This window comes from Ostrinia furnacalis, unplaced genomic scaffold, assembly GCF_004193835.3.
Source record: "Ostrinia furnacalis isolate ACB-3 unplaced genomic scaffold, ASM419383v2 OfSCF1246, whole genome shotgun sequence".
Taxonomy (NCBI): Eukaryota; Metazoa; Arthropoda; class Insecta; order Lepidoptera; family Crambidae; genus Ostrinia; species Ostrinia furnacalis.
In genome coordinates this window covers 301,496-317,769 of record NW_021131485.1, presented here as the reverse complement: position 1 = coordinate 317,769, position 16,274 = coordinate 301,496, and the positions used below count along the sequence as shown (strand labels likewise).

Below are 16,274 nucleotides of genomic sequence, written 5' to 3'. Positions count from 1 at the left end.
ACCCAAAACGTGTTAGCATACATATTTTGTTAAAAATTCGGGACAGTCGCCCCGCCCCCATTCGAATTCGCGCGCTGTAACAATCTGTAGTTTTCATTAATAAAGCGTATCAAAATAAAAAACATGAGACCTCAAATATAATATCAGTAACCAATAATCATTAATAAAGCATCTCACAAAACTGCTTAGAATTAACTTTTTTGTAGTTTGTTCAGTAAAACCTCAATTAGAAAAATCTAATGTATCTTCATATTAAAGTTGCCCTCTCTGTATTTCTAGTCGCTCACTTAGTAATTTAGTCGCCTGGATAGTATTTTTATGTCTGAAATGTAATAATCAAAACACACATTTTGTAAGCTCGTTCTGGATTTTATTATTGATCAATATTCGTCGTTAGTTTGGTAAATTTTTCGCTTACTCAAATTCATACCGCTCAAGGTATTAAAACAGTATGCCATCATCAGTCGCAAAGTTCTTTTTTAGTCGCTCGTTTTATAATTCCCCTTTATTAAATGATACGGGTATAGTCTGGTCCGTGAGCACGTAGAATTTTGTCCAATGACCCCTAGCTACCCATCCTTATCGCTCGCGCGTAATTATGTTGCTATCGCGCTCGCACACTCACTGCGGCTGCCAGTCGCACAGTCGCGACAGCAATATAATTACGCGCGAGCGATAAGGAGTCATTGGACAAAATTCTACGTGCTCACGGACCGGGCTTTAGTATGTGTATTAAATTATACGTAGGTATTAATATATTAATAATTAATTGAATAAACAGAGCCATATGAAGACTCTATGTTCTCTCATATGTATTTATCGTCAAGTTATAATAAAGTCATAGCCATATTGTACGTGTTCAGGAAGTGGATAATCGCACGTTTGACTTGTGAGTCACAGGTTTTGAGAATCGACGCTTCGCATGTAAACTTACATGCTAATATAATACTTGTCATTTTGACATAAGGTTAATAAGAATTTTAGTTACGTAGGTTGGTTATAAGTGTGCAATTTACAAGAATCTGTATATTCGGAACTGCATATTGGTAGTCTTTTAAATGCATTACGAGGACAAATCGAAATCGAAGGAGTTTCCTGCTTATTCCGAGTATTTATGTTCAATATCGAGCACGTAAACTCGGATTTGCATAGAAATCGATATTTCATTCTGTTTCCGTACCGCCAGACGTGCTGGCAACTGGCAACACCATACAAATGGCACATAAGGCGAAATTATCAAGTAAAATTTGCATTACGCACTTTTAACTGAGCTTAAAAATTGCGAGTTTAATTTAATTGTACGGATACGGATATCATATTCAGGGTATCATCTGCAATCAAGTTTGATGAGAGCTATATCATTTTACCTCCAGTTTTAATTTGGATTTGTTGAGTTTTGAGTATCATTTATCTGTATTTTTAATTAATACAGGCTATTAAAGGCCTACTCTACTATTTTTTAAAGACTAGGTACCCGTTTTGGAGAGGGAAAACTATTCTTTAACATTGTAGGTAATAATAAATAATAAATCTTTGGACAATTTCACACAGCGCCAGCTAGCCCCAAAGTAAGCAACTTAATGCTTGTGTTATGGGTGCTAGGTTAACGGATATACTACTTATATACTTTTTTTTTTAAATACATAAATATTATACATAGTCACACCCAGACCCGTCACAGAAATTAAAATTCATCATTTCAATTTCTGCCCGGCCGGGGATCGAACCCGGGACCTCTCGGCATAGTAGTCCGTTCTGAACCACTACACCAAACGGCCGACAAAGTAGGTACTGGTTGATTCTAGAATATAATTAAAAAAGTATGTTTAGACCTTACTCTTTTTTTAATTTTGACAGATAACTAAATTCTTCTTTCTCCTTCATTCCAGGACCGCCCTGGCAAAGAGCAGACGCCGTACAGAGAGGGCACAAGCCCTCACGCACCATCATGTGACCACCGAAGCGCCGACCAAAACACAAACCCTCTTCAAATTCATGAGTCTCCCAAGATTACATGATTAAGAATATTTATTGTACTATAATAACGAATCTAGTCGCCACAGCACTTTTTAACACGAAGCAACTTTAGACTGTATTTTAAAAGGGTAAAGTCGATAATAGAAATATTGTCGAACTAGTACAAAGATTAAGGAGTTGAGAGAGTACAAAAGGAACACTAACGTCGATTTAGAAGTAAATTGAACATCTTAGAAGTTCCTGCACACAAGAGCCAAAATGTCTACGAGTAAGTTGACCTCTATTATTATTAGTTTTAATATAAGTTATAGGCAATGAAAGCTTACAATACTTAGCTGACACCAGAAGCTGTTCCTGAGTGACTTGAATTGGTGATCTAGTTCAACTAAACCAGTTGTTCCAATCTACATTTAGAAGAAGAGTAAATGAAATGGCAAAAATCAACATTATATTTCATTTTACTTTTTAGCACGTCCAAGATAAATGCTTGCCGCATGCCAACTGCTACTAATCGGCCATTGTGTAGGTATAGGTATTGAGGAAGGCCTATATTCAGCAGTGGAGAGTGGACATCCTGTGACTGAAATGATTATGACGATAATTTTTTAAGATTGCCTATACTCAGCAGTCTGTATCTCAATTCCAGGTTTCGAGCACTCAGCCATGAAGAGCAGCTTCTCGCTGTCGTCGCTGGGGACTGCGCCGGCGCCCCCTGGCGGCCGCTGCGACCAACTGGAGCGGCCGTACCACAGCCTCACTAAAAAGAGGTATGTATAGTTTTTTCTATTTTTCACGTACCAGCCAGACAGCACTGCTGCAACTCCTGTGCCTGTGTAGCCAGGATCTACAGCTTTACCACATCTAAAAACACGTAGGTAAAGTTTGTCCCGAGGGAAACTAGACTTAAACAGTCATCCGCAATGAAATTAATCAGAAGAACATAGAGTTGGAAGTTAATGATGATTCGACTTCCCTCCAGCTCCAAAAGAAGAAGAGTTTGTTCTGTTTTTCACGTGCCTGAGAAACAGTAAGTTATCCTAAGAACTACGCAACCTTCATTGGTTGGGTTTTATTAGAGGCCAAACTGTAAATCCTGGCTCTACAAGAATTGTGCTGCAACGGTGGGATAATGCCATACGTGATGAACTCTTGAGTTTCTAACGCTCTTATAAATATATTTTTTTCACATTTTAATTGGCTTTCTTAAAACTCTGTCATAGTCTCAGGCACTTTTATTATACTGTTATGCCTCATGGTGAAATTCCATGGCATTAGCAAAGTGATAACAGCGGATAATATAATCAATCTCATTTGTTATCTCTAACCCAATTTCACTGTGTTGCGTAGGTTCAGGTACCTCAGTTTAGTAGGTAGTAAGTACTTACTATGAGTTTTGTAACTATTCTTTTGATTAACCATACTTCCATTAGTTATCTATTATCTTATCTGTCTGTTACCTTTTTAAGCCATAGCGCTGAATCGATTTTGATGAAATTTCTAACAGAGACCCTCGGAGATGACATCGAACACCCCACCGTGTGCCTCGTCAGCACAACCACGACCACTTTGTAAAGTGTCCGACTAAGATAAGAAGAAGTTACAGAGACAGTTTGAGGTCCAGGAAAAAATAAATAAATATCCTTGGACATTTTACACTACGCTTCTAGTCCCAAACTAAGCAAAGCTTGTAATATGGGTACTAGACTAGACAACGGATATAAACATACTTAAATACTTTTTTTGTAAATACATATGTATATATATACACACACACACACACACACACTCACACACACACACACATATGTATTTAAGTATGTTTATATCCGTTGTCTTATACATAGTAACACCTAGACCCGACACAGAAATTAACATTCATCATTTCAATTTCTGCCCGGCAGGGAATCGAACCCGGGACCTCTCGGCATAGTAGGTAGTCCGTCCCGAAACCACTACACCAAACGGCCGACATAACAGGAGTAGACTGATTGCATCCCGGTTTTTGAAAGGATCTTTCTGTGACAGACCAAATTTTATGCTGCGGTCACAACCTGGGTCCTTACACTTATTTCTTTTTATTTGTATGTATCTTCTTCTTCTTCTTTACTCGACAAAAATTTCTTCAGGTGTAGAAATGTATGTTTATTTTAATTCATTCCAGAAAGGAGCCATGCCGCGAAGCTTGGCGCCGTAGCTGGGGCTCCGCAGCGAGCGGCGGCAGCGCTGGAGACGATCTGTGGCCGTTACTGCAGCACCACTACGACTACATCATGGACAACCAGATCATCGACACCTGCAAGGTAGCTCTTCGTTCGTTTCAGCCGAATGACGTCCACTGCTGGACAAAGGCCTCCTCCAAGGTTTTCCACAATGAACGGTCCTGCGCTGCCCGCATCCAGGCTCTTCCCACGACCTTCACCAGATCGTCGGTCCACCTAGTAGGAGGCCTACACACGCTACGTCTTCCAGCCCGTGGTCGCCACTCGAGAACTTTTCTGCCCCAACGGCCATCGTCTCTACGAGCTATGTGCCCCGCCCACTGCCACTTGATTTTAGCAATTCTGCGAGCCATGTCGATCACTTTGGTTCTTCTGCGGATCTCCTCATTTCTGATTCGATCACGCAGGGAAACGCCGAGCATAGCCCGCTCCATCGCCCTTTGGGTGACCTTAGGCCTTCTTATGAGGCCCATAGTAAGCGACCACGTTTCAGATCCATATACCATCACTGGTAACTCTCAAGCTCAAGCTCGTACTGCTCCACAATAAGGCTCTTATTAGCTAGGCGGCGAGCGGCGGCAGATGTCATCTGCAAGGTAGCTCTTACTGCTCGATAATAAGGCTCTCATTAGCTTGGCGATGACCTGTGGCCGCTACTGCAGCACCACTACGACTACCTCATGGATCAGATCATCGACACCTGCAAAGTTAGCTCTTCTACATCATCATCATTTCAGCCACAGGACGTCCACTGCTGAATATAGGCCTCCTCCAATGATTTCCACATCGCCCGGTTGGCAGCGGCCTGTATCCAGCGCCTTCCTGCTACCTTTATGAGGTCGGTCCACACACGCTGCGCTTTCCGGTACATGGCCTCTACTCCAGAACCTTGCTGCCCCATCGGCCGTCAGTTCTGCGTACTATGTGCCCTTCCCATTGCCACTTCAGCTTGCTAATCCGTGGGGTTACTATGGCAGCGACTTTAGTTCGTTGTCGGATCTCCTTATTTCTGATTCGATTTCGTAAAGAAACACAGAGCATAGCCCTTTCAGGTAGGTCTTACTGCTCGACAATAAGGTTATGTGGCTTTGTTTCGGTGTCAGGTGGTTACGATTTCACGCCTCAAAAGCTAAAACAATTTGACCACTTATTGATCTTTATCATGAAAATATCCATAATGTCCATTCCATAGCAACCGCCTTTTGTGACTGTTTTCCTAGACCACAATTACTTTCAAGGTGAGACTTCACGGCCCATTCCTGAAAATAGATATTCTCTAACAGTATCCTTAGAATATTTGATTTGTCCTTAGAATACCTTCATTTTATCAAAATTACTTATTTGACTTCAAAAAACACATTTTCATATCCCCGACTTCCGAAGCAATAAGTCTGTCCATGGAGCATTTACATTTTTGTAAAAAGAGCTATCAATAAAATTTTAATATTTTAGTTGCACAAATCGTAACGAGATCTCAGCTAGCTCGCACTCACACTCGAAAAACATAACCCTCCTTCTAGCGTAGTCGGTTAAAAACACCTCCTTTTTGTGTGTGAATTCTTCAATCATATTATTCCAAAATACATCTATTAGGTACAAAAACGTGGGAAGAACCTGGATGCGGGCAGCGCAGGATCGGTCCTTATGGAAATCCTTGGGGGAGGCCTTTGACCAGCAGTGGATGTCATTTAGCTGAAACAAACGAACGAACGAACATGTAGATACTATGAACTATTAAGATTTCAGATTTATGTGCATATAAGTTTTAAAAGATCTCGCTCTTGTTTTCAGGAAGCAAACGGCGAATTGCTATCACACAATTCGTCAGCTTTGCACCACGGGCCGCGGCTGCTGAACCCGACCTCGGGGTTCAACCGGCAGTGGTCGCTGTCGCAACTGCTCGCGGAGTTCGGCGAGCTGTGCCAGTGGCTCACGCACGTGCAGGAGGAGATCTACTCTAGTCCCGAGAACTTGTCCAGCAGGAAGCTTAGAATGGTGAGTGTACAAGACATTCCTCGTGGTCTAACTAGGTCTAGGACTGAGCGAGACCTCTGAAGTCTTAGAACCGCTCCAGGAGAACGATGAGGAAGCATAAAATTCCACCTTGACACCTCTGGACACCCGAGAAGTCAGCGAATCAACAAAGAATCAAGCTAGACTTTAAGTGCTCATTTCTCTGGAGAAACCCTGGACAGAGTATGCTGTGTCTTGCCATAAAATGATATCCTGACGATGGTGATAAAGCAGTTACTCTTTCTGCAAATTTTCTTCTTCTCTCCGACTCGATCGCGTTGTCTGGTCATTACCAGTGTAATGGTATAGAAGCGTCAGGGTTCAACCGGCAGTGGTCGCTGTCGCAGCTGCTCGCGGAGTTCGGCGAGCTGTGCCAGTGGCTCACGCACGTGCAGGAGGAGATCTACTCTAGTCCCGAGAACCTGTCCAGCAGGAAGCTCAGAATGGTAAGCCTACATGAGTTTTATCATAGTCCAAGTAATGCTAAAAACGAGGCCTCTAAGAACGCTCCAGAAACTGGCAAGAAAACCCTTCTGAAGACGCAAGAAACCTTTAAGAAAACTAGAAGAAGATCTAAGTATTTTAATTCTCGGAACCAGTCCAGCAAAAAGGTGAGTATTATGATGAGGAAACATATATGATTCCAACTTGTCTAATACTTCTGAAAACGACACCTCTGAAACCACTAGAAACCGATAAACGGGTAAGATGATTAAGTGCTTCGTTTTCTTAATGCGTGTGAACTGGAGAAGATAACCTGTCAGAAAATGCTGTGTCTAACCTCAAATCATGTCCATTGTCAGGTGAGAAAGAATTTCCTTCTTCTGTAAATTTCTTCTTCTTTCTGGCCCAATGGGTTGACTGGTAATGGTACAGAAGCGTCAGGGTTCAACCAGCAGTGGTCGCTGTCGCAGCTGCTCGCGGAGTTCGGCGAGCTGTGCCAGTGGCTCACGCACGTGCAGGAGGAGATCTACTCTAGTCCCGAGAACCTGTCCAGCAGGAAGCTCAGAATGGTGAGAACAAAAACTTCTACCTGCTTTAGGAAAGGGACCTATGTAGATTCTCCAGAAAACTCTAAGAACGCTAGGAGAAGATCCATTCTAGTTCTAGAAATTGATCCAGAAGGAAGCAGAGGATGGTAAGTGAACACGGAATTCCTGCTGGTTTTATTCTTCTGATGACTAGAGACACGATTATAGCATCAAAAGTGGAAGCTTAAGTCTTTAAGTGCTTCTTTTTCCTCTTGTGTATGGGCTGGAGAAACCCTGATGTTAGAGGACGCTGTGCCTAGCCATCAAATCATGTTTCGTCAGGTGGCATAGGAGTTTCTTCTTTGGATGGTCTGATTATCTGATAATACTATGTAGTAGAAGCGTCAGGGTTCAACCAGCAGTGGTCGCTGTCGCAGCTGCTCGCGGAGTTCGGCGAGCTGTGCCAGTGGCTCACGCACGTGCAGGAGGAGATCTACTCTAGTCCCGAGAACTTGTCCAGCAGGAAGCTGAGAATGGTGAGTCTACACGGATTTCCAGCTAGATTAAAACTGGTACCCCTGAAGACAGGCTAGAAACTAGTAGGAAAACAGGAGACGATCTGTGTGAACCAGTCCAGCTAGAAGGTAAGGATGGTGAGTGTATAAGAGATTCCTTATGGTCTCAATAGTTCTTAGAAAGAGACTTCTAAGACGCTAGAAAACAGTCAACCAAGAAAGGAACGAGCAGGTTCGTCTTTGAGTGCTTCTTCGTCTTATTGCATATGGGCTGGAGAAACCCTGGTGTCAAAAGATGCTTTGTGAAGCCATCCAATCATGTCCATCGTCAGGTGGAACCAAAAGTTTTCGTCAGGTGATACAGCAGCTTCTTCTGCAAAATTTCTTCTTGTTTCTGACCCATTTGGGTTGTCTGGTAATGGTATAGAAGCGTCAGGATTCAACCGGCAGTGGTCGCTGTCGCAGCTGCTCGCGGAGTTCGGCGAGCTGTGCCAGTGGCTCACGCACGTGCAGGAGGAGAACTACTCTAGTCCCGAGAACTTGTCCAGCAGGAAGCTCAGAATGGTGAGAGAAGGAATGATTTCTTATGGTCTAACTAATTCTAGGAATGAGAGAGACTTCTGAAGACGCGAAACCGGTAAAAAAAATAAGAGAAGATCTATTCTAGTTCTGGAACCAAAGAATGAAGATGATGAGGAAGCACAAAATTCCACCTTGTCTTAACATCTTAGAATGCGAGACCTCTGGACACCCTAGAAGTCAGTGGACCAACAAAAGAGCAAGAACTAGCTCTAGCTCTACCTTCTTACTCATAGACTACTTTAAGTGCTTCTATTTCTTATGGCGCGTAGGTTAGAATTAGAAAAAAGTTGATGTCAGGAGATATGTGTTCCATGAATCTTGTGACTACATAATGGTTATTCTTCGTGGTTTGATTTAGATCTAGTTATAACGAAACAAAACATCTGAAGATGCAAAAACCAATGAACTGACTAACTAACGTGCTAGCATTTACAGTGTTTATTTCTCTCCTAAGTAGGTATAATCTGGTGATGCCCATGTGTAATTAAGGTTTCTAAGCAGCTTTTGTAATTAAATAATCCCTTTTTCAGAGTCGGATGTCGGAGTTGGTGTCAGTAGAGCCCCGACGAGCTAAGTTCATGGAGCAAGCCACCGCCATCTTGGAAAGGATACCAGAAGCAAGCGCGGAGGTAATAACTCTAGTTAAATAACAAAATAATTGCATTGGTTCGAAGTTATTAATTCTATTAGAGGTAATGTCCGCAACGAGACTCATTCATTACCGTAATGAATGAGTCTTCGAGGGTCTGAACTGTCTGAAGATCGTGAACCCTTATTGTTCCCTTATAGTGCTCGTTTCACGGCGGTCTTATTATGCTAAAACAATAGAGATATGAGATTTTCATTTCAAATTAAATTCCAAAGATTCCGTTATCACCGAATAATTTGTGAAATCGATGTCCTGCCACGGTGTCTGGTAAATAATAATATTGTAATGTATTTTTTTAAGGTAACATGGCGCATGGAACATCTGAACGTGAAGTGGGAGGGTCTCCGCCTGCTGCTCAGTCCTGAACAGCAGCATAGGGACGGAGATGGCTCCGACACTGTTGGTAAGCAGTAATAAATAAATAGTTCTGTTTAGATTTTGTCTAAATAAATGGATAAGTCTATCACCCAGAGCTACCACACCGTTTGATAGAGTCTACCTGCGCCACTACATCAAACTTTTTCGGTACTACTAGCGACATCTATAAACTGAATTCCGTTTGACTAGTTGTATACAAAGTAGTTTAGCCAATGCGACATAGATGGCGTTTTCATCACTAATGATAAATCTACAGTGTATTACGAATAATCCAAAAGATGGCGCTGTAAACAATTGTTTTGTAATTTTGATTGGATATAGGTGGCGCTAAAGTCGATTTCTGTGTGTTGGCGCCTGCCACCGCCGTAAACTGTGTCCCTATTCTATAAACTCTATCAAACCGATCTTTTTACAGACACATCGCTCGAGCTGGGCCTTTTTTTCATAGCAACGTAAGCACCTGTCTTTTTGTTAATCTTAGTAACCAAAATATATTATCGTAGATACAGCACACGAGCTGCGTTGCCTTCGCCGCTGGTTACACGGCATGGAGGGTCGTCTACCACCGCCGTCGCTCGCCGCCGCCCGCGCGGCGCCCTACCACGAGTTGCTGAGGAAGCTGAGCGAGCATCAGGTCAGTGCAAAAATCTTCTTTTTCCTCGGTCCCTGATGAGGATCACGACCACAGATAGTGTTCCTTCACAGACTGCGGTCATAAGCTGTGTGGACCGCACGATGCAAACTCCCGCCCACCGTCTTCCTCACAGCGTCCGACCATCTCGTCGGTGTCAGTGCAAAAATAAATCTATTATATAAAAATGAAACCCGTTTTCCGTTGTCACGACATAACATGAAAACGGCTTGACCGATTTGGCAGATTTTTTTTTTTGTAGTTTTCTAATACTCTGTACAAGGTTTTTACGGAAAAAAATATAAAGAAAATCTCTACGCTAAGGCGGTACGAAGTTCGCCGGGTTAGCTAGTAGATAATAAAAATAAAAGAAATAAAATGGGACATTTTCATAGAAATATTTCAACCAGCTATAGTGCGCTGCTGGACGTAGCAGCAGCAAAGAATAGAATAGAATAGAATACCTTTATACATAATTAACATTTATATGCATACATGTACAGAGATTAAATGACTGAGCCATGCTGAAAAGGCGCCCGCTCAGCGAAAATCGTGGCATGACACAAGTCGTCAAGTCACGAAGCTGGTTTTCAGTGGGTACCAACATGGGGTAGGTCCTACGCCAGTTATGCGCCCTTTTGACAGTGACGGTTCATCGATAAAATTCGTGTCGATTCGTAACACTTCCTGTCAAAAAGGCGCGCAACAGAGGGCTCTGCAGTTACAATAAAAAATCTATTTATTTAAACAAATACAAAACAAAAAAAGAAGAGCACCATTTATAGCTTCTTTCATCCAGTCTGTAAATATCGTCTAGAGCAGTGGTTCCCAAAGTTGTCTGGGCTACGACTCATCTAATACAAGTTCCCAAACTCGGGATCCACCTATAGGAAATTTCGCCCGCTGCCCAATGGTTGGATCGGTAGGGTGGTGTGTCGTTCTACAGGCAGGGTCCACTCAATGTTCGCTCGCGACTCACCACTGGGTCGCGACCCATAGTTTGGGAAACCCTGGTCTAGAGAGCTTATGTCACATTTCAGAAACGAAGTTCTCTAAGTACTCCATTTTTTGTCTTTTCTGCCACAGATATTAGAAATAACATGCCACCAACCAACCTGAGCAGCCACAAAAGGCGAAAGGATATTTAATAAAGGATAACTTAACTGTAACGCTGGAGAAATTAGAGTAGACGATACATATCTACTATATAAAAATAAGTCGGTTTTCCTCCCTGATGCTATAACTCCAGAACGCACGAACCGATTTCCACGGTTTTGCATTCGTTGGAAAGGTCTCGGGCTCCGTGAGGTTTATAGTAAAGAAAATTCAGGAAAAATTTAAAGGGGATAAAACGGGATCCACGCGTACGAAGTCGCGGGCGGCCGCTAGTCTATTCATAAAACATCGTTCTGACACCGTTTTTACGTATTATATGACTCAAATAATGCTATTCTGTCAAATGTTAATTTCATTGATGAAAAAGAACAAAACGATTGCTTACTTATCTAAGCTCTGAGCTAAAATAAAAACAACATAAACGTTCAACTGAACATCCAGAGCAAGTCGTGCCTGTCATCCATCAGGCCGGCGTCGTGCGCGCGCGCACCTAACGATCGGTATAAATCGCGCGATGCCCTTAATTAGCGAGTGGAAGACCGGCTTTGTAAACTGAATTTATAAGTATTATGCTGGGGTTAATGCATTTTTTGCTGACGGCCGATGGGGCATCAAGGTTCTGTAGTGGAGGCCACGTACTGGAAAGCGCAGCGTAGGACGTCCACCCACAAGGTGGACCGACGACCTCATAAACCGGCCATTGTGGAAATCATTGGGGAGGCCTATGTTCAGCAGTGGACGTCCTATGACCGAAATGATCTGTTCTATTTCAATGAAGTCCTTGTATCACTTGCGGTCGAATGATGCAATGAAGCAGTGGTAGAGTTAATACTGGGACGTGTAAAAGTGCTTTTTAAAGCCTATTTGCAGAAATAAATGAGTTTTATGAGTTTTTATGAGTTTTTTATGATCAATATCGATCTTCCACAAACTATGCTTGTTTAAGTAAAGTAGCAAATCGAACGCACAACGTCGAATAGAGCTCTAGAGCTAGCTAGCTAGAGCTGTGATTGGTTCGTGTGTGACCCTGTGCGTCCACGCGCACTGTGAGACCTCATAGTAATGGTGAATACGGGCCTAAGTTTGTTTTCTATGACGTCATTTCGCTTTTTCTAATGTGCAAGTCTCATAGATGACAAGCGTTAAGAACACCTGAGTGATATAAAATTAACTTAGATTACGATAGAAAGCACAAGACATTTTTCTGCAATTTAGCTGATCACTTTCATTGAAACTACATGTGTAACACTTTTCTACAATACTCGATGTATTTAACTTTCGGCATTTATCTGTATGTATTCATATAATTTACTTGAATATGTAAATAAATAATTGATAATAAAAATATTGTCTACAATTTTAGAATTTAGGTTAACATATTTTCTCCTGTTCAGTCAAGTAATCTACATAAAGCACGTCAGTTTTAAGTAGGTTATACCTACATTTTTGTTTCAAACAAAATAGCACCTAAAGTACTACCTACATAAGATTCATCATCATCATCATCTCAGCCACAGGACATCCACTGCTAAACATAGGCCTCCCCCAATGATTTCCACATCGCCCGGTTGGTAGCGGTCTGCACCCAGCGCCCTTTATGAGGTCGTCGGTCCTACATAAGATCTACATAATAATTATCAAGGAACAACAAACTGTACAATATCTATTTTGTTCACAACGGAACCTGTGCAAGCGCAGCCATGTTCTAGCTCGTGTTTAATAAATACCAAATTCGTGTCTTCGATTTAGTCCTTAGAAATCGAATCTAAATTACATAACCTTTGGAATTTATCGGTTGCATTATCCATAAAGGCGGTCTTATCTCCGCTGGTTACTTTCTATCAGTCGCTTTACCGTATAAATAACGTGTTCAGGTCAACGGTGCATCGATGGTTGTCTCGCACAAATTGGACGCTTATCTAATGGGTTGTGGTTCTGGTTGGCTATTCTCTATCATTGTTTGTTACACCATAGGCTATGAGCAAAGTCTAAGCCTAGCTTTCAGTTATTCTGTATTCATAGCGAACGAAACTGTGCAAATACCTAAGTAATTGAAACTGAAAAGAGGTATTAACATCAGTTTATAGGTAATGACTTAGTGCATCTAAAAAGTGGAAAAAAGGTATGTTCACTAGGTATGTCTAGTTTTTTTGTAACATTGAAAACCTTAAGAAAAAACATCATTTTTTTTTTTACGTTTCAAGCGTTTCTGAATGATTTTAATGGGAGCTGTTTATAAATTTTTTGATGTTTACTTATTGCCTACTCTTTTAGCTGTCGAACCTTGTATGCTTATAGACCCTGTACTGCCTGTACATCGGTAGATATTGCAAAATAAATGATTCCACTCGGACTCAGAAACCCAAAATATTCAATAACCTGCAATTTTTTTAAAGTAGGGTTGAAATGTTTTATTCCAGTGGATTTGTTGATAAAATTGATCATAATACTGCGACCTAACGGGTCGGACACTGGTGATCAGACACACTGTATACGGGGTACCAGCCAAATGAATGTTACATAAACGTGTACTAACAATCTTTTGTTTCAAGCAACGAATCCATGTAATCGTGCGCATCCTACAAATAGATTAATAAATTGAATCAAAGGTCATAGAAATGGCCATCACAAGTCAGCTCTCGTTTCACGAGCGCTCGCTAATTTGACGTCGGTTTAGTGTAACAAAGATTCATATCAGAAACGTCTGTTGCCGTGATTGGCACCTAGAAAGCTCAGATCGCACGACTCCAGAATTAACCTCTCACAGTTTGTGTGACAAGAGTGATAGCTCAATTACATAAGACAACTCGTTGAATCGTCCAGTAGAAACAATTATTGTGATCATTCATATGTTATCGAATGTGTTAATACATTATATACTTTTTATAAACAGTCACGACTTATAATTTTCTATTTACATGAATAAACTTAAATAAAATATACTTTCATATAACGTCACAGTCTTTGATTAACTTGATGTGCTGCTGTTTGGACTCTAAATATGTTTAACTAGCTTTTGCCCACGGTCATAAATAAAATTTAAGTTATTCTGGGTTTTAACCAATAGTACTGTAAATTTTATCAAAATCCGTTCAGTAGTTTTTGCGTGAAAGAGTAACAAACATCTAGACATCCATACAAACTTTCGTGTTTATACAAGTATTGGTACGAGGTAAGATTTATAATTAGGGTTTCTGCTCGAGCCTTCTCGAACTCGAGAAAACTCGAGAAATTTGGCTTCATTCGAGACGAGAAAAAAATTACCGGAGCTCGAGAATTCTCGAGTTTCGATTTTGAAGCTTTAATACTCTTGAAAGCCTGTTTTCTTAGACAAATGTAAGTTTTTAATTATTTAATAGGTTAACGTTGCTTTTAGACTGGCCTAGTCTTCCTTTTTTAACTGATTTGATTTGCAATTTATTAATGATCTCAATCGAAACTAAGTAATAATGTTTACCTACGAGTATGCTATGAGTATACCTATTTATTATTATGTATGTTTAGCTCTGACTTATTTAAATACCGAAAAATTTGATAACTGTCTGTTAGGTTAGGTACTCGTGCCTCCTCGTAAAGTTTATTCAAGTCTTCTTCTTCTTTTTTGATGATGTTGGCAATACACGTCGAAGTTGACTTGATTTGTGCCATTTTCAAGTATTTATGTGATACGAGTTACAAAATGAGATCAACTAATGATATAATGAAGGATGATAGATGATACCCCTTCCCACCCTTTGAGTCTCAGTAAAGTTGTGGTGCTTTATTGAGACCACCTATGGACAACTTGAGAGAACCAGAAGAATCACGATGCACTGTTTTGCTTCACTCGCCCACATTCATGCACGTTCACGAACACTTAATGGTTAATAATCCACCATTATTACACATTTGTTATAGTCGCCCAAACACGAATTTGAGGAAATAAAACAAAACCGCTAACATGACGCTTCAGATTACCGCCAAGAAGTCTTTATTCAAGTAAAAAAAAAACTTTTTATCGTAATTTTGCTATTTGGATTTGTGTCCTTTGGAAAACAAGTTATTCAATTGTAGATTTAGATTTTTTATTGTTATTTATCCTTAAAGTACACGCGACTTTATGACTTTAGTTCCTTTAGTTAATAACTAAGTTATGATTATTAGTTAATATTAATTATGAAAGAAGATTTCATTTTTTGTTTGTTTCCTTACCAAAATAAGTGGTACTAAATTCTAATATTGATTGTTGTGCATTAAAGTAGGTATATTAGATTAAAAAACCTGTGTTTTTATTAAATTTCAACCGATTTCAACAGTTTTAATTAAAAGACTCGAGACCCGAGAAAACTCGAGACTTTCGCCTCGAGAATTCCCGAAACTCGAGAAAAAAAATAGGTCGAGAAATCAGAAACCCTATTTATAATATTAGTAAGATTAGTGAGGTTTATGATATTAGTAAGAAGTTAGATAAGATTAATGAATAATGCGTTTTATACCTTGTTCATTCCAGTTTTTCTTAACCCACACTCCCAGCGATAGCTTCATCCCAGTAGCTATCCTTATAAAGTTATTTATTTGTTCTCGGTGACTAAGCTGTTTTCTTTGGGATGCCTATGAGAATTTGATTATCGCCATGAACTATCGCGGGTAATGGTGCAGTTGTTGTATTGCCTCGTGGGAGGAAAGCAAGGGGTCTAATGATTGATCCATTCTATATATCTTCTTTGTCTAAACAAAAAAAAAAAAAAAAAAAAAAACTAGATTGTGGGGTCTTTGCTTGGAGAGTTACATTTTAACCTTTGATACAACCAATGGCGCATAGCGAAGTATATTGTCGCATAAAACACGAGATGTTTGTAGGCTTAGAGAGGTAAAATTAACCACATAGTGAAATATTTTGCAATTTACATATTTTGGGGTTATTTAGCTTATGGGGCACGTCAATGAGGATAAGCGGAAAAACTCATACTAAGCAACAAAATGTATAGCTATGTATAATGGTTTACTATGACTTCCTTTTGCTGCTAAGCTGTTCTGAGCTAATAAATACTGAGTTAATCTATGAAGTGAGTGAACTAATTACACTAAAAGTTATTAATAGTGATTATGCATGATCGTTTTTACTGTTTTTAATGTCAACAAAATGATTTCATTGAAATCAGGGAAAGTATCATTATTTCAAAACTCGATTACTTAAAATGTATGACAAGGCTAATATTCAGAATATAAAATTGATAGCTATTT

At 40.3% G+C, this 16,274-nt stretch overlaps 1 protein-coding gene across 1 annotated transcript; it reads left to right on the top strand.

The window, feature by feature from the left end:
* The first annotated feature begins 1,890 nt into the window (after nt 1-1,890).
* On the top strand, nt 1,891-9,974 carry LOC114352097 (uncharacterized). The gene is made up of 8 exons (XM_028303557.1): nt 1,891-2,245; nt 2,624-2,744; nt 4,139-4,277; nt 5,988-6,079; nt 6,544-6,655; nt 8,808-8,906; nt 9,227-9,329; nt 9,808-9,974. Exons 1-8 carry the CDS (start codon nt 2,236-2,238, stop codon nt 9,972-9,974), a joined length of 843 nt encoding a protein of 280 aa, XP_028159358.1. The 5' UTR covers nt 1,891-2,235.
* Nucleotides 9,975-16,274: the final 6,300 nt, after the last annotated feature.